This window comes from Phoenix dactylifera, chromosome 15 (genome assembly GCF_009389715.1).
Source record: "Phoenix dactylifera cultivar Barhee BC4 chromosome 15, palm_55x_up_171113_PBpolish2nd_filt_p, whole genome shotgun sequence".
Lineage (NCBI taxonomy): Eukaryota > Viridiplantae > Streptophyta > Magnoliopsida > Arecales > Arecaceae > Phoenix > Phoenix dactylifera.
Genome location: NC_052406.1, coordinates 6,682,262 through 6,704,752, shown reverse-complemented (window position 1 = coordinate 6,704,752; position 22,491 = coordinate 6,682,262). Strand labels below are relative to the sequence as shown.

General features: G+C 36.5%; 3 protein-coding genes across 7 annotated transcripts; 1 reads left to right on the top strand and 2 right to left on the bottom strand.

The window, feature by feature from the left end:
- Window positions 1–482: 482 nt before the first annotated feature.
- On the top strand, window positions 483–6,149 carry LOC103707905 (uncharacterized methyltransferase At1g78140, chloroplastic-like). Its single transcript, XM_008792616.4, has 8 exons — window positions 483–652; window positions 812–912; window positions 1,068–1,208; window positions 2,476–2,557; window positions 2,809–2,999; window positions 3,749–3,860; window positions 5,097–5,204; window positions 5,724–6,149. Exons 1-8 carry the CDS (start codon window positions 587–589, stop codon window positions 5,862–5,864), a joined length of 942 nt encoding a protein of 313 aa, XP_008790838.1. The 5' UTR covers window positions 483–586; the 3' UTR covers window positions 5,865–6,149.
- Window positions 6,150–6,529: 380 nt separating this feature from the next.
- On the bottom strand, window positions 6,530–12,969 carry LOC103707906. 5 transcript variants are annotated; one of them, XR_005515143.1, is made up of 4 exons: window positions 12,337–12,960; window positions 10,095–10,846; window positions 8,898–9,515; window positions 6,530–6,815 (listed from the first exon to the last, which is right to left on the bottom strand). XR_005515143.1 is itself a non-coding variant. In XM_026804965.2 (4 exons), the coding sequence occupies exons 1-4, from the start codon at window positions 12,631–12,633 to the stop codon at window positions 8,993–8,995; spliced, it is 1,476 nt and encodes a 491-aa protein (XP_026660766.2). In that variant the 5' UTR covers window positions 12,634–12,960; the 3' UTR covers window positions 8,346–8,992. The 5 variants fall into 5 exon arrangements, 3 of the variants coding, with proteins under 3 accessions (XP_026660766.2, XP_026660765.2, XP_026660767.2); XR_003385891.2 differs by lacking the exon at window positions 6,530–6,815 and adding an exon at window positions 8,346–8,788 and having other exon boundaries at window positions 12,337–12,959; XM_026804965.2 differs by lacking the exon at window positions 6,530–6,815 and having other exon boundaries at window positions 8,346–9,515; window positions 10,095–10,519; window positions 10,616–10,846.
- Window positions 12,970–14,036: 1,067 nt separating this feature from the next.
- LOC103707907 (deSI-like protein At4g17486) lies at window positions 14,037–21,449 on the bottom strand. Its single transcript, XM_008792618.4, has 4 exons — window positions 21,069–21,449; window positions 14,999–15,286; window positions 14,824–14,904; window positions 14,037–14,473 (listed from the first exon to the last, which is right to left on the bottom strand). The coding sequence occupies exons 1-4, from the start codon at window positions 21,232–21,234 to the stop codon at window positions 14,337–14,339; spliced, it is 672 nt and encodes a 223-aa protein (XP_008790840.1). The 5' UTR covers window positions 21,235–21,449; the 3' UTR covers window positions 14,037–14,336.
- Between the last annotated feature and the right edge of the window lie 1,042 nt (window positions 21,450–22,491).

Genomic DNA, 22,491 nt, shown 5'->3' with positions numbered 1-22,491 from the left:
TAATAAAAAAATGATACATTTCAGAGTGGCTTATATTTAGTTGAGCATTTATTTTTTTAAAAAATATATAAAATATCTACCATATAAATGGTAAAAAAAACATTATCTATGAATTTGATGGCTTTATAATATTTTTAGAGAAAAAGAACTTTAATTTCAATCCATAAAAAAATAGGTCTTTTATCCTTTATAAAATTTTCTTTTTAATAAAATATAAAATTTTTTATTTTTATAAAAAAATATTATTTTTTATTTTTTTTAAAATTGTAAGCAAATAAAAAGTACTCTGTTGTTTTTCTGTTAACCGCACCTTCTTTTTCCGTGGACCAAACGAGTACTCACATAAATGTGCGAAGAGACACGAATGACCTCCGCCCGAGCGCGAACGGCGGGAGAAAACCCAACCTTTTTTCTGTTAAAAATTTATTTGAAATGACATTTTATATAATTCGTAAAAATATTTTGGGAGATGATAGAACTGAAGCACACAGAGAGACAGAGAGACAGAGAGACAGAGAGGCTATAAAGGGGCACCTGGGGGCCTGACTCCCGACGCGGTCCTCTCCACCCTCGAAATCTAAACCTAATGGCGGAGCCCCTGCTTTTGGATGGGATTCCAAACTCTCCTCCGGCCGTCGAAGCCAATCCGGAAGTGATCTTTTGATACCCTGCTCTTTGATCGCTTTGAAGTCTTCTATGCGATTTTTTTTTTTTTTTTTTTTTACGCTGAAAAAGAAGTCTTCTTCTTTGTGAATTGATCAATGGATGTACTTGGATAACCCTATTCTGCACATTGTCTTATGTTTCTCAGGATCTTATTCCAGACACAAAAGTGGGCACTGGCCTAAATATTTTCGCCTGTCCTGTTTGTTATCATTCGTTCATCGATCAAAGTGATTCAAGCCTAAGCATGTAAGCTATAACTATTGTAAATTGTTCTGCTACGTTTTTAGGATTTGAAATCAGATGCTACTTGTCGTCTCGCTGGATTTTTTTCATTCTGAAGTCCATTAGATCGTGTAGACATGACGCTTCTTTATATGTTTTATTGGATGGATTTCTTGCAGAACATCCCCAGCTGGGTCTTGTTTCGAATGCCATGCTTGCAAGAAAGCCTACCTCAACAACGGAATATATCTTGATCTCACAATAGCCGGTGGCTTAAGGGAGTATGATCAAACTTTACCATTCTTGACAAAATTCTTTAGGTAAATATCTACCTTCCAATATTGCTTCATTCATACTTATCTCTATGCTTAAATGACGGAATGACAATAGAATTTTGTAGGTTTTCCATCTTTTCGTTTCTAGATCTGTTAACAGAGTTACGTAATGGAACCTTAATATGATCCATAGAAAAAGCGTTTCCCCCTGGCAAGCTGCTCTAAGTTCTCTGAAGAGCACATTATTTCTATTTAAAAAGATGTGATATTATTTGCATAGTTTTAACATAAAAGCCAGAATCACACAAACTTGAATTTAACGAAACTTGATTGCCATGGTTTGTTGAATTATTAAGAAAGGTCCAAATTAAAACCTTTGTTGCAATTGCAGGAAATCTTGCCTTCATCTTCCATCTGCCAAAGATGGATCTTCTGGGAAAAACATCCAATCTTGGTAATTAGAAAGCAAGAGAAAGTTTGGTTAGAATTACAGTAGGCTTCCCTTTCTAAGGGACACTGACGAAACATATGACGCCATAATCTCTTCTCTGTCGTCATTTCCTTTCTTGAAATGTTCTAATCAAGTTCCTTTGAATTTTAGACTGACTTAAAAACAATTTATACTTGTGGTTTTGGCCTCATATAGTTTGCATTTGAATGCCTATCTTTTGCACTTCTCTTTGTACTGCTATGTGTATAAACATGCAAGCATTACTTGCAAATTTCTTTTTAGAAGTCAATCTTTATTAACAGCCGAAATTATGTTATTGATTTTGATTCAGCAGAAAATCTTATTCAGCATTAGATACTATTTCATGCAAAAGTACATTTCCTCTTCTACCTGCGCAATTATATATCAGAATAGAAGTCTTTCAGAATTATCCATGAGGTTACATTGTAATAATTCATCCCTGGTGGTTTTACTGGCTAGAAGACTGGTCTTATAATGCTTCTATGTTTGAAAACCGTAGATTGTTCCTCCAAGTAGGTTATAACTGATTCCGTATATTTTCATATCTTAAACTGGCATCCTTTAGTACTGGTTAGATTTAAATTTCAGGATAGTGATTTGCATCTAGAGAAATTTCTGGGTGGTTTAGTACTATAAAAATGACTAGAAAAGAAGAAAGTAAGTAGACACCTTGTTTATTATGCACACCATATGATAGAATGATCTCTTGTAAAAAGATGGTGAAAAACTCCATTTGCAGAGAACAATCTTACTGAGCAATAGACAGTTGAAAAGCGTAAAGCTGATTGTATATGAGCTGGAATTTCTCTATGCATTCTTACAGATTGTTAACTGCAACAGGGGCGCATTGATCTCATATCTTTATGAGAGAGGATGGCGACAAAGTTTTAGATGGGGTGGTTTCCCTGGCCCAGAAAGAGAGGTTTCATGAATTGTTTCTCGATCATATTGCTGTTCTAGAGCAGTTGTGAACTGTTTCATCTCCAGATTTCACTTTTCCTTTCTTTCACCCTCTTTTAGCATGTTTTCTTTTTATGCAATGCATATAGTTGCAATTCGGGATTGGTTTTATGTCTTAGAAGAGAAACTCATGAAAAGTTAGGGAAATTGTATTCTGAAATATCAATGAGAACCTGATACTATTGCAACGCTCTACAATTTCTCTAAATGCAGCTTGAAATGGCTAAATATTACCTGAGACCTGCAAAAGGAGGAACTATTGTTGATGCAAGTTGTGGAAGTGGCTTATTTTCAAGGCTATTTGCCAAGAGTGGAATATATTCTCTTGTTGTTGCTTTAGACTTCTCAGAGAATATGCTGCAGCACTGCAATAAATTTATTAAGCAGGAGGGAATTTCTAAAAAGTATGAGTTCTTTTCTTTGGGCATGACCTGATTTTCTTATACATAGATTGAGATCATGGTATGCTGAACTAGCCCGTACCGGTCCGGTCCTTGACCGGTATGGTATGGCGGTGAAAAAACGGTTCTGGCCCCATCGCACCAGTACAAATCCGGTATAAAACGAATCGGACCAGTTCGCATCGGTACATGTCCGGCACTATTTTGTATCAATGCAAATCGGACCGGTTCGCACCTATACGCCTTCGGATAAATGCCACGGAATGCCATTCTGTGACATTTTTTTTAATGCCACAGAGTGACATTTATTGCCACGTTGTGGCTTTTTTTTTTAATGCCACAGAGTGGCATTTATTGTCACGTTGTGCCATTCTGTGGCATTTTTAATGCCACGGCATTAAATGCCACTCTGTGGCACTTTTAATGCCACTCTGTGGCACTTTTAATGCCACTGAATGCCATTTTGTGGTATTAAAAATGCCACAGAGTGGCATTAAATGCTACTCTTGGCATTGTCTACAGTGCGCCGCATGCTATTGCCGTTTCAGTACCGGTTCAACCGGCACCGAACTAGTACCAAACCAGTCCGATAGGCGACCGGTACGTCTACTGGTACCGGTTCAGCAATTTTTGATTGAGATAATTATGGACCTTCAGAATTGTATCACATAATGTCTTGTTTCTGAGGATGCTATTGTTTTATAGGGATCTGATTTATTTTTATTTTTATTCTTATTCTTTTTCTGTGGAAGAAACTTGATCTTGGTCAGGGCTGACATCTGTAGACTTCCATTTGTTTCAAGTTCCATTGATGCTGTGCATGCTGGTGCCGCACTACATTGTTGGTCTTCGCCATCTGCTGCTGTAAGAATACTCCCAGAATTTCTTTTTTTTTTTTTTTTTGAGAAAAATAGTGGAGATGCCACCACTAGCATTTGGACCCTAGACCACTCACAAATGGAGAGGTTTGCAACCAGCTGAGCAGACACTGGTTGGCTACTTTCTACTGAATTTCTGTCACTGATAAAGCTGAAGTAAGGAACCTGAGTTTTATAGTCTAGATTTTGTATAGGAGCTTAAGCAGTTCTATTAACACATATATTATATGTGCAAGAGGATGTCCACTAAAATTTTGTGTAGCAGCAAAGTTTCATTAAACAACAAACAGAATGGAGAAAATTTTTTTTTTTGATGAAACAGAATGAAGAAAATACTGCAATTTGTTTTGTATAAAGTTTCACTGCTGAAATATTCTAGTCTTATGAAAAGCTTCATGGATTAGAAGATACACCCTTAGTCTTCCAAAAAGCTTCATGAATTAGAGATTCATTGAGCACCAATGAATGTTGATTGGTTGGTTTTTCCATTGATTGGTCTGTGTGAAATAAGAAAAGGCACTGGTCAAACCATAGAAGCTTGCCTCACATTTTGCCACAGATCCTAGATCCAATATCAGTTCTGCATTTTGCTGCCGTGATCCCTCTATTGGCCCCTTTCTCTGTCTTTGCTAAATACTGAAGAAAACCAGAGTTTTAGTCACTTCACCATCTCTGATGAATTTTGCAGCATGACCCTTTACCTGTATAATTTCAAATTTTTTAATTGTCAACTTGTAATAGAAAAAGCTCACACGATTATTTATATGCTCTATCATCTTGACCTAGAAACCTCGAAACATATCCGATACAGTGTAGCTCAGTCCTCTCTGTATGAGCTTATTTCACTTCCAAATTCATATAGGAAGCTTATATTGATATTATTCCTGATTCATGAAGTTTCTTCTTGTATTTTTGGTGATGTAGATGTCTTCTTTATAGCAAAACTGAGTGTTTTTAACACCTGGATGCTTGTTTTTGGGGTTTCAAGTTAGCTTTCTAATCTAATAATTTAGATTGTCGTTTTGAAAAATAGAGAGTATCATAAGTCTCCATTATATACAAATATTAATTTTTTTCCAATAGAAATTTTAGTGGGTTCTTTCTAATTTCTCAAAAAAAAATCCCAGTTCGGTTCCTTCCTTTTTCTAAAAAAAATATATAATAAATTTACATGCAAACAAAAGGGAGTGCACTCCTCTGAGTTGGATTTTCCTTCTCCTAGGTCGCAGAAATAAGTCGAATACTCCGCCCTGGAGGTGTATTTGTCGCCACAACATTCATTTTTGATGTCATTCCCATTGCTGTTCCAGTCTTGAGGATGCTACGCAAGGTAATGCTTTCATTCAGTTTTTAGGATGTACTGCTTCTATGTTGAGCATGAAACTCAAAACTGTATGGTTACCATCGCAAATGACATGGGATTTGGCAATTATAAAGTAGTATCATTATATGTGAAGATCAGAATATTGGGGCTGTAGGTAGCAGAAAAGGAAGCAATAACCCCCTATTCATTGTGTATTGTGAAACATGCTGATCTCATTACGCTAAAGCTGCAGCTACAATAAGATGAAGGCTTCAAGAAGCCTTTTCTTTTTTCAAATAAAAGAAAATTACACATTAGCCATCATGATTTTAAACAGGCAGATTCTTGCTGACAGCGTTATGATTAGCATATTATATCAACAAAAAAAAGAAGAGTATGCGCCTTCAAATGGCTCAGTTGAGTTTTGAGTCCTGAAAGAGTTAAGTTCAATCACCATCAGGATTGGATCAGGAATGATCTGTTGTCCTTTTTTTTTTGGTGAAATTTATTGTCCTTGACATCTGATGATTTGCTTTCTTTTTGCAGTTTTACATTGGAAACTCAAGCAACTATATTTTTCTGTCAGAAGGTGAACTCAAAGATCTTTGCGAAGCATGCGGCCTAGTAGGTGTTACATGCATCAGGCACCGTCTCTTTGTTATGATCTCTGCCATCAAACCAAACTAATCATCCAGTTGATCTCAAGCACTATGTTTATCATCAGTACCCATTTATCTCCATCACAAATCACTTCGAAGTCGCATTGTTGTTGTTTGTTTGTTGTCTTTCTAGGAAACTTAATGCTGATTAATTTATCACTACCGCAAGAGATGATCACAACCCATTTCATCTGCATCTTGTCTTCAAAAGACATGTTTATGTTGATGAGTAGGATGTATTGATAAGGGATTTCGATGCGTTGTTTGAAGGGTAATAAACAAGGATTAATTAAGGTATGCAGCTGTTTGGTTCTTTAAGAGCTTCAAGTTTTATCTCTGCCTTTTCTTAATTGCTGTCGAGAGAAAATTCTAGATGGCAGTGCCAAGCTTGAATAATAAGGATGCCAGGTCCACCAAAAGCCTCTTTTATTACACCTCAGAGTGTGAATTAAATTTTGATTCAGATATTTGTCAGTTTCTGCCACGTTTCTTGATTAATAAGGATGTCAGGTGCACCAAAAGCCGCTTTAATTAGACGTCAGAATGTGAATTGAATCCTCATTCAGGTATTTGCCAGTTTCTGCCACATTTCCTGCAAGTAATGTCGCTGGTGTACTGAGAAAGTTATTGCAAAATATATATATATATATATATATATATATATATATATATATATATATATATATATTGGATCTATCCTTGTTTCATCTTGACCCAAGGCCAAAAGTTCTGAACATGGACAAAATTACAGCCATGCTTGACAATTATGCATATACACTTACCTTGTTTTTAACCCTATATTGTATTTGAAATATAATAATTTTATGCTTCATTTTACTTCTTTTGCCACCAAGCAGGGCCAATTTGTTTGCACAAACCTACACTCTCTCACTGATATGTGAAGCCCATTTCTGAGAATCGCGTCGCATGCCTTTCATCACCATGATAACCAAGTCACATTTGCTCTTTAGATCGCTCCCTGTAAAGAGAGATGGTTTCAGAAACTGGTAATATAAATTGTCAGCATCATGATCTGATAATAAAATCAAGCTGGATGGTATAGCTACTCATTCCTTTTTTTTTGATGTTACAGTTACATCAAGATTAGATACAATTACCACCTTCTTGTTGCCTTACATTAGGGGTTAAAACCTTTGGCTTTCAATTCTTTTATCTACTTGTCGTTTTGCAACGATTTGAAATCGAGCTGTTCTCTCATAGCATCTGGGTCTTGTTGCACATCAAGTGATGAACTTTATTAATGGTTGAGTGAAAACTCATGTCAAATATCTAAACTAATATAGTATAATACTTATCAATTTAGACAATATTTATTTAGTTTAGATATCAAATATTGGTTTAGATAGAGTATAATACTTATTTTTTTTAGATAGATAATATTCTTGTGTATTAGTTATACTTATATCAATTATATAAGTATAATTAGTACTTATATAGTTGATACTTAATATTGATAATAGTAAGATACTTTATTATCTATTACTTATACTCACTTATTAAGAGAACAGATAAATAATAGTCACTTGTAACAAATATCTACTAAAAAATGATTATTATAGGCTTATCTTCCTCTTGTACCCGCTATAAGAGCAAATGACAACCATTATTTACTACAAATATATTATTTTTTATATTTTATATGTAAAACTATTATTATGATAACTATTATAATAGTAATGGGTAATAATAAAAAATAATAATACTACTTTTTAATCACTTCTCACTTGATAAAAATATTATTTCTCAAACTATATAATTTTTTTCAGAGATTGATGCAAAAAATTGAACTTTGAAAAAAATATTTAGTTAAAAAATCATGCAAATGAAAATAATATCATTATTGATATCAAAACTAGGTATTGTAATACTAAATATGTGTTATTGAAGATTCATTTATCAAAAATAAGAAATTTATTCCAACAAGATGAATAGTATTGAGATTTTATAATTTATTAAGAGCAAAAAAAAATTCATCAATATAATCACTTCTCATCAAGAATAGGAACTTTGATAAATAACCATAATCATTTTAGATATATATAATAGACCATTTAAAATAAAAAATATATTAAACAAGGGCCCCATTTATTATCCAAAATAAAAATAATATTAATAACATTACTAATATGGCATCTATAGGATGAAGCCAGCTCGGCACAAGCTAGACCTCTATTTTAGTTATATATAATAATAAATTTAAGTTAATTTAACCAAATTGCAATATCATATGCTTAAATTTCTAGAGATTTTATGGCCTCTCCCTCTTTCTTCTTTAAAATCCAAATTCATGCCCACAAATCATCCTGGAACAAGCAGGAACCAAGGATTTCATAAATGTAGCTCAATTCTGTGAAATAGCACTATCGCTAGTTATAACCGTTGGCTTGGTTTAAGTTCACATATTTTCTTGTCCACAAAATCAGAGATTTGTACGAAAAATCTTCAAGTAGCTCGATGACGCAGTTCGCCAGAAAAGAGAAAGAAACAGTTTGCAACATGCACAGAGAATTTAGCATTTCAAAAGTTACCAACTACCCGAGCAATCTTCTTACAGTTAAGCAGATTCTGTTTAATGCCTCTTTCCTTTTTTTTCCAAAAAAAAAACCAAGAACTTTCCTTAAAAAACAACTAAAAATAATTCAAAACCACCAAACATCAGTTAAATCTTCCAGCAGCTTGTTGTCTATCATTTTTTCGAGGGAAGCCTGTTGTCAATCAATTGGAAATGTATACTTCCTAAAAGAATCAATTCCAAGTCCAAGATAACATCTAGTCTCTGAGGCAGACACCAGGCTCAGAGAGACCACATTGGTAGTGTAAGGAAGCATTCTTGCATACAAGATTGGTCAATAGCTGTGTAGTGCACAACTTTTCCTTGATCTGTAAATTAGTGCACTCCGAAGAAAAGTTCAATTCTTGAGTCGCATCAACCTGAGGCCACAAGAGTCTATTATGGAAGCATTACATTATCATCCACTCCATCCTGTTAATGATCATGTTTGTTAAGTTGTTAGTTGCAATATTATGCCGGGATTCTTACCTTTTACCAGAATACAAACCCTATCACCGGGCTCAACATTGCCGTTCTCCTCCTCCAGAGTTACAGGGCTATCAGATGACATCTTCTTATCTCTTTCAGCTTTCATTTGATATTCCCACTTGATGGGAAAGCAGCATTTTCTCAGCATTATCATCATTGTCGTCATCATCAGTTTCAAAATCTTGATCTCCATAAAATACATGGGTCACTTTCCTTTCTCTGTCATTCAACTCCGACCTAGAACGTTGGATCCTAGAATGATGTCCCACTAAACCATAGTTTTCCAACTCATTTTTCTCCATTTCTGATGCTTTTAGAGAACCCATCCGCACTCTTCCTCTGTCCCTAGGATAGGTATGGTACAGGAAGGAGTAGATGAAGCAACAAAGTGACATAGGAATTGCTATTGCAGTGCAAAGTGCCTTGGCTAGAGAGGCAGCATTCTCTTTGTCTGTTTCAACACTAGTTCCCTCACCTGGTGGTTTATACCCATAAACATACTCAGCTAAAATGCCCACAACAGGAGAAGCGAATGAAGATAGTATAGACTCGAAGAATCTACTCAGAGCATATATGCTTGTTCTTGATTTCTCGGGGACGATCTCTGCAAAGATGGGACTGCAAGCATTATAAAGCAAAGTAATTAAAATTCCAAGGCTATAATTCTCTCACTGCTCTAGAGATAAGTGCAGCACTAAATTAAAACTGCAAATGGTATCAAATTTACATCTTAGTAATGGTCGAGACTTGAGAGTTTATGTACCAATCCCTTTCTTATTTAATGAAATAATTAATGGAGCTAGTAGTTATGCTGAATTTTAAATGAAGATGCATTCTCATGATGAAGATCTTACAAGTACCTGCCAAAATTTTGCAATTATGATTGACTTGTAACACACAAAGAATGAGTTCAGATATTGGGTTCGTTTCACAATGAGTATGAGATTCACTATGTTTTAATTCTGTTCTGAGAAAATTGTATGGAAGAACAGAATTAATTGTTAGAAACTGAAGTCATTAATCAGTGCTTCAAAGTTCAAATTTTTATATATCAAGTGAAAGGCAACTGAAAGTCAGTTTTACTTATTTATCAGTATTACAATGTCCTTGCTACAATTATGTTATGATCATAGTAAGGTGCGTATAAAGTTTTAATAAACTTCAGAACTGATAATAAAATGAAGATGGGTAACCTACCCGTTCGTAGCCGGACCATTCCAAGTTAAGCTCAACCCCATAACCAACAAGACAATGGAGCGAGCAAGTCCTGTGGAGGGGTTAGCAGGTAAGACCAACATCAACACAGCTGCAAGTGGAACAGCAGAGCCAGAGCTTATCTGTGACGAAACTATCCTTCCAGAGTTTGGAAAATTTATTGCGAGAAAATCCCCGATCTTTCCTCCCAACAGCCCTCCAAGTGATGTTCCGACCATAAACATGCCCATGAGTAGTCCAGTTCGTCCATGTGAGAATCCGATGAGCTCCAGCCACATGGGAGTAAATGAAAGGGCTGACCATGGGAAAGATCCAGTGACACCCTGAGCCACAATAATCTGAAATGATGGAATCTTCACCACAGCCTTGGCTTCCTGGATGAGGCCTTTCACTTCCATCCATACAGGCTTGCATGAAATAGGCTTGCTTCGTGAACCAACAGTTACTGAAAAATGGGGATCTACTGCAAAGAGCCGTACCAGAATTCCTACCATCACACTTACCACGCCAACCAGATGGAAGGCAACTCTCCAACCCGCAATTCCCATGAATGAATGTGGAGCCAATAGGAGAGAGAATAAGCCACCAAGGACAGAACCGATCATACCAGTCAGATGTAGCCATCCGAAAGCCGAACCACGTGTGCTGTCATCAGTGGAGTCTGCAACAAGTGACTGAATGGCCGGCGTGACTATTGCAAGCCCGATTCCGTTCAAGGCTCTTGAGATTGCTACCTGCACAACAGACAAATTATTAACTACATGCAAAAGACATTAGATCTTTTGTGCAGATTCAAAGCTTAATTAAGTTAGATGGCAAAAACAGAACCATCACAGGCATTTAAAACATTATATTGCTTCATGAATTCAGAAAATATCTCTTACTATATTTAATGGGAACTTTTGAGTGTTTATCATTGGCTCAACCGTCTCATGTGATGGCATATAAGAAAAGATAAACATTAAACAAGTAGTTAGAAAGTTTCAAAAAGACAAGCTATCCAACTGTTATAATAATGGAAGAGGCCCAAGAAAAGAAAATCTAGATTTATTATAGTTCCAAAGGAAAAAAAAATACCACCAACAGAAATCTAACCCATGAACTTTTCACAAAGAAGAATTAAACATTTCAAATCGAAAAAAAAGAACCTTGAGAAAGAGAAGTTGAATTTTTAGGTAATACAAATTTTTCCATGATATTGAAGTTTCAACAGCTCATAATATTGAAAAAGCACCATTTTGAATCACTATTTTGACACATAAGTCCTTCCAACATGAGCTAGCCAAATAGTCTAAGAATTAGAATCAAGTAAAGCTCCATCTAATAATTCTTATTTACAAAAGCAGATTCTAAACAACTGTTAATTCAAAATATTTGTTGTAACAACCTAAAACCTCACCCAAAATGGCTAGTCAAAATGTATTATTTGGTTCTTTGATCCTGTATAAGTACCTAAGATCTATCCAACGAATAACCGATATGCGAATAAACAGCTCACACGGTCCTCACATATTTTTTCCATTTAAGTTCTGACGTTCTCGTCAGGCTAAATATTCAAATCTAATCACTAGCACCACGATCGGTCCGTAGTCAGCCCTAATGGATCCGCTCTGATACCATTAACCTCATCCAAAATAGCTAGCTGGAAGGTATATTATTTGGATTTCTTGATCATATATAAATATTCAAGATCTACTCAACGAATAACCGATGTGGGAATAAACACACGCCCGCACGGATCCTTACATTTGTACCCAAATGGCAACAATTAGAGTCACAAGCATAGGGTTTATATTCATATACAAAAAAATGGAAGCCAAATGTCACACAGCAATCGCAGTAGTCCACCAATGTTTATAACTGTCGTTAACTCCCCATCATCCCAATCTAATCACCAGCAACAGAAAACATAAGAACTCACCAAAAACACAACAAAACCCCATTCAAATCGTCAGCAAATCCCAATCATTCAACACTCAATTCCATCCAAGAAAACCAAAATATTTCCACACGACACAACAGACCACCGAAAAAAACAATGCAAGCTTCAATCTTTCCAGCTAAAACCAAATCCCAGGCTCAAATTCAAAAACCCAAAACCCACTTCTCTCCATGCACCCGAAAGTTCGAAAACATGACCGGATAAAACGCCCTAAAGACAGCAAACTTCAATGCAAAAGTTGGCATAGAACGTGAAAAGCACCGACTTTATGCTGTTCCGGACCTGAAGGAAGGTGTCGGAGAGGGCGACGAGGACTGTGGCGGCAGCCCAGAGGAAGCTGCCGAGAGCTATAACGTGAGCTCTATTGTACCGGACGGCCAGGTAGGCAGCGAGGGGGTAGCAGGAGGCCTGGACGAGGGACCGGAAGAGGGTGAGGAAGCCTAGGCCCGTCGGAGTGGTGTGCAGCGCAGCCCCCACCTCCTTGTAGACCGCCGGGAGGAGCGCCTCGTCGGCCCTCTCCATGATTCCGGCGAGGTTCACCAGCACCAGCGTCCGCCGCTCCTCCCCAATCGGCCCCATCTCCTCCTCCACGCCTTGGGATCGACGGTTAAGAGAGAGAGGAGAGGGAGCAAGCGAAGTTGGACTTCGGCCTCGACTTGAGATCGGGATCGCGCCGCGGAAGTGCTGCTATTAAAAATTAGAGACGTGGAAGATGAAAGAAGCACGTGGATTGTTGACCCTGAATAAGGACTGACGATTTTGAGCCACAGGATAGCAAGTGAGTTTGGTGGGACCATCTGTAAAGTTATTGAAGGATGGTCGCTTTAGAATTACTGTACTCCATGCTGCGAAGCGGTCCAGCTTGGGTGTCGCTAAGAAGAGGTTACAAATCCAATTTTTAAAGCAAGATTACGTACCTACCTACCAGGGGAAAAAATAATATCACTTCAACATTCATGACATACCGATTGCTAAGAACACCCAACCACAAGCACACTTTGTGCACCCAACGTGGTATTCTCCATGCATTTCTACTGCGAAGTATTGCTCTTCCTCTTAAGTGTGGAGACTGCGGACCATGTCAAACTCGGAATGCCTTTCTAATCTGAAAAGAATTGAGAGCTCAACATTTTAATCATGGGCAAATTAGTCAAATCGCAAGTCTAGTTAAATTTTAACTTAGTTAAAAGGGACTAGGTCAACAAGGGCACATATGCCAAAAAGAAAAAAAAATGGCGTATGAAAAGGTATGCTAACAAAAAATGTTTTTGGAAGGTATCCAAGCAAAATTAGACATTTATAAAGTTATATATAACAAAAGAAATTACCAAGAATGCTGCAAATAGGTTATAACTCATAGATCCTGCCAAGCTGCCTAATTATGAACAACCACATCACATTGATACAAAGAGAAAGGTCACATGAATTAACTGCTGGAAGTTTTGATCAGTGCTATAAGATTTTTCCATGAAAGGCTTCTTTTATGAAAATATGGGAGGCAGGGACCTCAGCCATCCCTGTAAAACAAGGATCAAGAATTGCTGGCTGTCATCATGTTGCTGAGCCACCCTATTACCTCCATGCTCTTGTCCCCAAGCAAGCCTGAAATGGAGCCAATCTAAAGCCAAGTTGAGCTCAACTTATAAAGCGAGTCTGAGGTCAATTATATCTGCTATCCTTATCTCTTCTTTCTTTTTATCATTTTTTTTTTATCTCAGTCCATTTACTAATTAAATTTAAATTGTTCACTTTCTTAACACAATGCTAACCTAGGTCACTGGGTTCGCTCATCCTTATCAAACAGGCCAATCCAAATCATGACTTGTCCAACCTAGAAATGAAGGCTTTCCCTCAATATGAAACCACCATCCCATTCACCACATTCTGACGGTTGTCTCATCACATTTAACCTGGTTTACAGCCAAGCAGATTAAACATGTATGTATAGAACTTGACTGCATATCTGGACTTAGAATGACGAGTATAAGAATGAACTCCAGGGGGCCAACAAGACCACCTAATTTCCATTCCCGATCAAAAAGATCTAAGGATTCACTGATTCGTCAAACGTGAAAATAACAGATAATATTACAAACGAGTCCAGAAAGGTTGCCGGTCGACTTGAAGGTTACTGACAAGAAGGCTTTGGGCAACATTGGTTGCAAAAGAGAGGCTGTGGAGGAGCTGCTAGAATTATAGAACTGAAATTAATGCACACCTACAAGAACAATGCAGAGATAGGCACCAAAGATGGACACCCAAGAGAGGGGAAGCAGAGCATGCTACATCACATCCATAGCAAGCCTCACTGGCTTGTCTTTAGAAAAAGCTGAATCACGGTTTGGCACCATCAGTAGCTGATGATCTGGTTCCTCATCGCTCTCACCAACAGTTGACGATGCCACTGACTCGGACCCATCTGCTTTTCAAAATAAAATGTCACAAACCAACATCTCTAACTCATATAATGTGATGTGCTACACAAATGTAAGACATCCTGATTATGCTTGAATTTATATGAATTGTCAATTAATCATCCCTGATACCCCATGTTCTCTCCTCCTTCCCTCCCATTTTTTGTGCAATAATTTGCCATTCCCTGTGAGAGGCAAATCCACATAGCATTTCCCAATACCACTATACTAGTTATGAGCTTGAACTCATTTTTACAAAGATAACAAGTCTGCTTGTTGGTCGATGCTAAGTATGCTAAAAGATCATCCACCTGATTTTCAAGTAGACAAATTGTATGCAGCTTATGAACAGTACCTGACAATTCGAGATGCTCTGGTAAATGTCTGACTGCTGTGATCTGAATAGTTTCCGGTAGAAGACAGTTGCAAAAAGATCCTGAAGTTAATACAAATTCATGTAAATTGTTATGAAGAAACTTTAATTTTAGAGGATTTTAAAGGATATAAACATATTTTACGAAAATACTTGCCTAATCTTGCAAGACGGTTCACCCATCCTGGAATTCGCTTTCCAGTCAAACGGATACACACATCGTCTGTAAAATGATTGCAATTTTTGGCGATCAAGTGGTAGGAGTCACCATGATATCTTCCAGCAAGGTGTTCAATGAACAAACGAAACTCTGAATGGGACATGTCTGTGGTGCCCAGAAACACAGAACGCCTGAAGATAAAACCAGGGCAGCTTTTCGGTTCTACCTCGAACACTCCACTGGTCGGGTATTCATGAGCTCCAAATCCATACTCCATGCCATGTACTGTTATCAAGTTTCAGAAGGCATACTTCAGTAATTGAAACATATCTTAATTATGCGAAGATGAAAAAAAAGTCCAAAAGGAAGATAAATATATATGAGTGTGGTAGATATCGTGTGAAAATCCAAAAGAAGATTTCTTATTTTGCTTCCATAAAGACACTCAAGAGCTAAGCATCAAATTGGACTGCGGCTTGCCTCAGTAGTCACACCCTTTTTCTTAGCAACCAGAGGCTCTGGGCTCAATTCTAGGATGGTGAATCTCCAAAAAACTGGACATGGCAAATTGCAGTGCAGGGTGGTCTCTCTCTGTTTCTCTAAAAAAAAGAGCTAAGCATCAAAGAGTTTCACCTGAAAACTTAAAGGGCCTTACGTAATGTCACATAATATTATAGATCATGGGTGATAAATAATTGATCCATCAATTGCACAGCTTCGAGATATCTAACTAGTAAAATATCTAAATTATGTCTAAAAAAGCTGAGTGAGTTTCAAACAATTGTGTAGATTGAAGCAATAAGAAAAATCTGCTCTTTAATAGGAAGATGCTAGAACAAGTATAGATATAGGGGGAAAAGGCCCCAAAGGATATAAAGATACGAAACAGTATTCATTTAAAAAGCTGATCTTGAATGGTTGTGCTCCAATGACCCAAAAGGGCAGCTCCAATGATTGGTTGCACCTATAAAATCCATTGACAAGAGAACCAAAAAATTGTAGAAATTTTGTAGTTCTAATTAGTTATCAAAGATTTTGGAAGGATAAACTAAAAACAGTCACATCATTTTCCAAATATATGCATAGCTTACAGCCCTCCTTGGTCACACCTTACATGGTCATTTAAAGCGACCTTATTATAAGTAATGGCAGTCCTGAGGCTTCTAATAGGGTTTATGCTAGTGCCAGTGACTGGGATGTTCGTCAGGTGAACAAGGAAACAACAAAATGTAGGTCCATACAAAATTTAGAAGACTAACCCAATGTCCACCATATATAGAAAGAAACAGGATCTCTGATGAATTAACATTCAAAACAAAAATGTGTACATTTAGCATGTATAAAGCATGTATAATAACACTATTTGGACAATTATAAGATATTAGATTCAAAATGCAAAACTTTAGACCATGTGCCTAGGTGACATAAAGAACAAAATCCACAGTCCTTGAGTCAACTCCATAGAAACATCTTTTCCATTTATTTTTGGTTTAAAAGGGAGAGTTACCTATGCTCCATGAAAAATTAGAATCAAATATCTCTCTTTTTTAATAGGTTATAGATAACCATGTCTTGACTACAGGAAAGATAACAGTATGAAAATTAGAAAAAACACTAAAATGTATGTACTAAGATTAATCCATGTAATGGAACGGGATAAGCTTATGTTCATAGAAGACCGCTGCTAAGACCAAAACTCCGGCAAATAAAAGATATCGCACTAAAATTATACAGAAATAACAGATTAATAACACAGATCAATATAAAGAGATAAAATCATTACAAAAACCGAGAAAAATAACAGAAGACAAAAAAAAATCAAAGTACCAGTAAGAGAAAACAAACCAAAATGGTGAAACTAATGACATCTGAGTGCGCCAGTCACAAATTTGACATAAATTACAAAAGCAAGATGTGTGTATAAGTAAAATAATTTTTACCCCAAAAAGCAAAAAAAAAAGAAGCACGAATAAGCTCAAAACATCTCATCTATTCTCACAGTAACTAAAGAAAAAGACAGCAAATTTCTCATCTACACTCCTCATCTTTTGTTGCTAAACCCATATATTTGTGCACTATTGGGAACAAAATGGTAAAATAATTACCTTAACAAATGAACTAAAGATAATGTAATATAGATAATAATGACCAAATATCTGTGGATGGAGTTAGATGCCCATAGTCATAAGTCAAATGGATATTCCCTCCTACAAACCCAAGTTGGGGAACTTGCGGAGCTTACCAGTATTACCATACCAATAATTTCTCACCAAAACATAAAAGTAAATGCTGTATATCACTAACTGAACCTTTCATGTAGATCTGTTTTCATGTTCATGAAGCCAATTTTCAATGCATACTGAAGTTTACTCAATCAAGAAGCTATGGTATTTATCCATGACTCAACCTGTATTTGAAACTAGCATGGAAACAGTAAAAACTGAAAATTGCGAAGATATTTCAACCTATCCTTGATGGGATAGGATACAGCACTTCATGTTTTATTCCACCAACTGAAAATGTCACACCATTTTGTCAGGGAGCACATATAGCTACCTAGTTTGGGATGTCCTGTAGAACTTAAGCATAAGCTTGAAGTCCCAGTGCTTTCTTTAGTTGTTGAACCACTTGAAAACCTAGATGCATATAACTTTGCATTACTTCTATACAAGGTATACAAATTGCACAGGCAAACAGAAATTATTTAATTTACTTGTAGTCTTCTTTGCAATAGAAGTTTTTGAATAGCAAAATTCATGGAACCCAAGATGCATAAAAAGATGCAATTGCTTAATATTCTTGCATTTGGACATCACAAAGTTTACTGTATCAATATTTTCTTAATATTTAACATTTTCTTCTAATACAAGGTCCAGATTCCCCAAACATCTTTTATGAATGATTCCCATGCATGTCAGTTAGCACCTGAAATGACCTCTATTGCATCAGAAAAAGAAAAGCTTCCAAAAATAACAATAATGACACCTTTTAATCATCCCTACTGAGACAGACCATAGTTGTGCTGCTTATTTGCACATACTGTAAACAAATATTTATACATAATTACATCATGCAGAGTTCTATGTAGAAGTTAATCTCATGTAAATAAAAAGGACTACACACTTCCTCATCATTTTATATGTTGAAGTTTAATTCAAACATGGAATTGCAGTCGCATATAATCATCACTTAGATATATTCAACACCATTATGAATGCCTTTAATTGATTTTGAAACATTATATTAAGAATATGAGTGCATATTATACGTATTACTACCAAAATACATTCCAAAGAATGATTTTTACTCTTCTAACCAGAGCATCATCAACAATCCAAATTATCTGGATTGATCTTACAAAGTAGACCATCCAAGGCCCCAATATACAAGACACATCTAAATTGCTTTGACTACAACCATGGATAAGGGTAAGCTTTCTATTAAAGTTAATTATCATCTTCAGCATGATGAATATACCATATAAGCAAGGTATGCACGAACCACTTGGGCGAGGTGGGGGCCTAAGCAAACTACCAAGGGGCCGCAATGTGGACTTTGCATGACAGCTTTATGGATGTGGTGAAAGAATCCTTTTACCCTAAATTTTTATCTGATGACCAAAGATCAATAGTGAACTTCATATAAGAAGTCAAAGTTCTTCAAAATGCTATGAAGCTTTCTCCTCTCCTACTGATAAAGACAAGAGAATCATTTCTTGTAGAATTATATGATATGCCTTAAAACAATGATAGGAAAAATTTCTATGAATTCAAAAAACTCCAGATGTTACATGATCCAGAATTGAAGTGAATTGTCGATCAAGAACTTCATCAAACTTGTAGATTTATTCTTGACTGAACCAAGACACAAGGTACCCTCCACAGATTGAAAATGTCAACCTCACCAATTTGTGTAGCACACTAGTCCAAATGGTTAGGACATGTGATGAGTATGACTATCTGTCCCTGCTTTGTTGCTACCAAGAAAATATTTTTGCGGTATCTATAGGTCATGTTGACACTATCGAGTCTTTTCTCAATAGTATAATCATCCCAAACTTACTGCCAATTTTTAAACTGTAGTTCATCAACAATTACTCCACACTTTTATTTGTATGATCCCTAACACTAGTGCCATATTATGACTAATTTAACTCACCACAAAAGTACAAACTTAAATTGGTGACTATGCAGAATACATACCAATAAGTTTGATTTTAACTCCACATGCAAACAATAATATAGATAAAAAATCACTAGTTTGTTTTAAATAAAAAGCATGCAAAGACTCCTTTCAAAGTTCTACAAGAATATTATTTATAAGAAAAAAAGAGAATGTTTAAAAAAACTTTCTAAAAAAACTACATATTTCATATCAAAAAACAGATAGATAAATGAAAATGGAGGAAAAAAATGTGTACCCCATATGCAATTATTGGCTTAGTCATGCCAAGGATTAAAATACCAACCATGCCATGCTATGCCAACAGGGTGCTGTCACTAGGCATGCACTGCCATCATCTGTTCTGTATTGTATGGTATGAATCCATGCAAGGCCGTATCAAGTTGTTCATAACAGCTTTGGTTATATCAAAACAAATTTTGTAAACAAAAGTTCTTTGTTTTGGCATGGTGCACTTGTTTGCATAACACAGCATGCAACCAACACATACCATGCTGGCCACTAGCTGACACACCCATCAGCACTAGCACTTGAATCCTTTGAATTCTGAGCAAAATTTGTAGAACAAAAACTGCACAAAAATCACTTTCCATTTCTCATTCTTTTCATCTCTTATTTCTAATAGTATGATTTCTGCAAAAAAATTTCCTGTCCTTCTGTTTCTCATTTTTCCATGATATATTGTTTCCCAAGATGTATTTTGATGTCGTAGAAAGTAGAATCCTAAAATAAAGTTCCACCTTTGAATTTAATTATTAAAAACTACAGTGGCATGAACTGTTGAGGTTTAAATAGGCTACCATCAACATATTACTAATAACATGTGGGTTAATTTAGTAATTTTATATGTTAAGACATGCTAAATGCAGAAACGGGACAAGGTCCAATGCCTTAATGTTGTGCTTAGGCGAAAAATATGTAAAATCCTTAGGTTGGGTTAAGCCTGAAAAATAGGGCAAAGTACATCAAAGATTCATATCCTCACTGCCACGACGCCGTAGTTGTTGCCACTCCTAGCACCCCCACCATCACAATCACCACAGTGATCATTATCTGCTTCCTCCACCAACATGACCATTGTAGCTGTTGCCACAGTGCCCAAAACCATCATTAATCCGTAGAGACCATGCCATAGCGACAGTCACTATCCTTATCACCACTACGACCTTGACTGCTCCACTTCAACTACAGTCATCACAGATATCATTGTTGTTCTTCAACTACAGTCATCACAGATATCATTGTTGTTCTCTCTCTCTCTCTCTATGTTGGATTCAACCAAACAAATAGAAAATCCAGAAACTCATTTTCCCCTGCGTTCCTGTTCATTTTACTCTAGACAGATTTTTCTTTGCACCTTTCTCTGCAACAAGAAACAACTTTAAATCTTATAATAACTCAACTACCAGGCTAAATCCTACTTTCATTAGGAATAGATTCTCTCAGATAACAGTTCATACATTACCCATCATACCAAACCAAGTCGTTAGGTCAAGAACCCTAAACAAATTCATGACTAACTTAAGAAGGAATGGAACAACACCATCACATAACACTTACCATTCCCCCATTCCTTTTGCTATTACTCACACTTTGTCCCCCAAAAAAAAAAACACTTGCAAAATGGAGGCCAAATAACTGCAATCTCGATCCAATTGGACTTCTTATGCGACTCCGAGCTCATAAGCAAATCCCAAATCCCTCTCAATTTAAGCAACATTCTAGTTACGATATTAAACAAAATTATATTTGGCACCCAACCGCAAAACTCGGTATTTATTCAAAAAACACAAAAAGAAAGATAATGCGGGCGATCCAAGAAGAAGAATTCGATCAGAATTATGCGATAAAAGTGGAAGGGATTAGGTGAGAATGGGAAATGCACCTTCAATGCCAGAATGGAAGATTCCAAGGCCGAACCAGTAGAGATAGTTGTTGATTGGGGTGAGATCGTAGACATTAAGGTAGATATGGGTCCGATTGCTGCTGCTGCTTCCGCCATTGGCCTGATCCCTCAAGGAAGAAGAGGAGCTCGACAAAAGCGAACGCATGGTGGTGGGATTCTTCGGAAATCGAAAGCTGTCCCTATAATTCCGAACCCAAAGCCGATAGAGGCATCTCAGGAAACCAATTCGAGGCGAAATCTAAGATTTTAGTGGGGGGTGGGCGAGGACGAGCCGCATTCCGAAAGGGAAACCCTAGAATTTGGAGAATTTTCCCAAAACCTGGGACCGGTGGTGGCTTTCTTTTGTTACGACGACGCGTGAACGAGAGAAATTACCCCTCTAAAGCAACAATCTTATATTTAATGAATAATTTTTACTCCCATACTACTTGATTTTCCCTAAAAAAGAATAATATTTGATTATATCACGAAACATAGTCATATCCAAAAATTAATTGGATAAAAATTCATGTTAAAATCTTTTTTACTAATGGTATAAGATTATGTTTTTATGAATTTCCCGATGATAAATGAACATGTTCACGTGCACATGATAAATGAACATGCTCTCATACACAATATTATTAGTACAACTCTCAACTTAAGGATTTTCTATGCGGACATATATGTTTAATGCAAATCTGATATACTTTGGCATAAAAAATACTTCTGGACGCCTATCATGTGCAAATATATATATATATATATATATATATATATATATATATATATATATATATATATTTAAATGTTAGTTTGTCAACTTCATTCTTTAGCTAGTTCTCATGCCCCCCCAGTAAATCTGGTTATACCAATCCCTTTTTACCGTACGACAAGAGAGTCAATGTTGGGGTCATATTGTTGCTTATGTTATTCTTCCTTACATGCTTAGTTTGCTGGTGCTTTCGCTATCTGGCAGTACGGATACAAATGAGTTAGGTTGACCCGTAATCCGACCCAATTAAATTCAATTTGATCCATTTTATAGGACTCGTGAGACTATGTTGGATTCTAAAATTGGACCCATTCCATTTTCAGTGCTGGATCTAGGTTTTCTGGATTCTAGTCCGATCCAATCTGACCTGATCCATTTGAAATTTAGATAATTTTGGCTTTCCAACCCTATGATCTATTGAAAGCAAAACTTCATAGTACTCATGGACACTCATATCGTTGTTGTTGTCGCTGTCGCCTACCCTTCTTTTTCTTCTCTAGACTTTCAGTTTGGAGTGCGTCTGGAATCGTTGCCATATGTCGAAATAGTCAAGGAAGATCACATATCAAGGCACAGCTAGTGTTGGAGTGTCGAGGACTCTCCTTTGATGAACCGGACCCGAATAAACAAATCCAACCCGGACCCAAA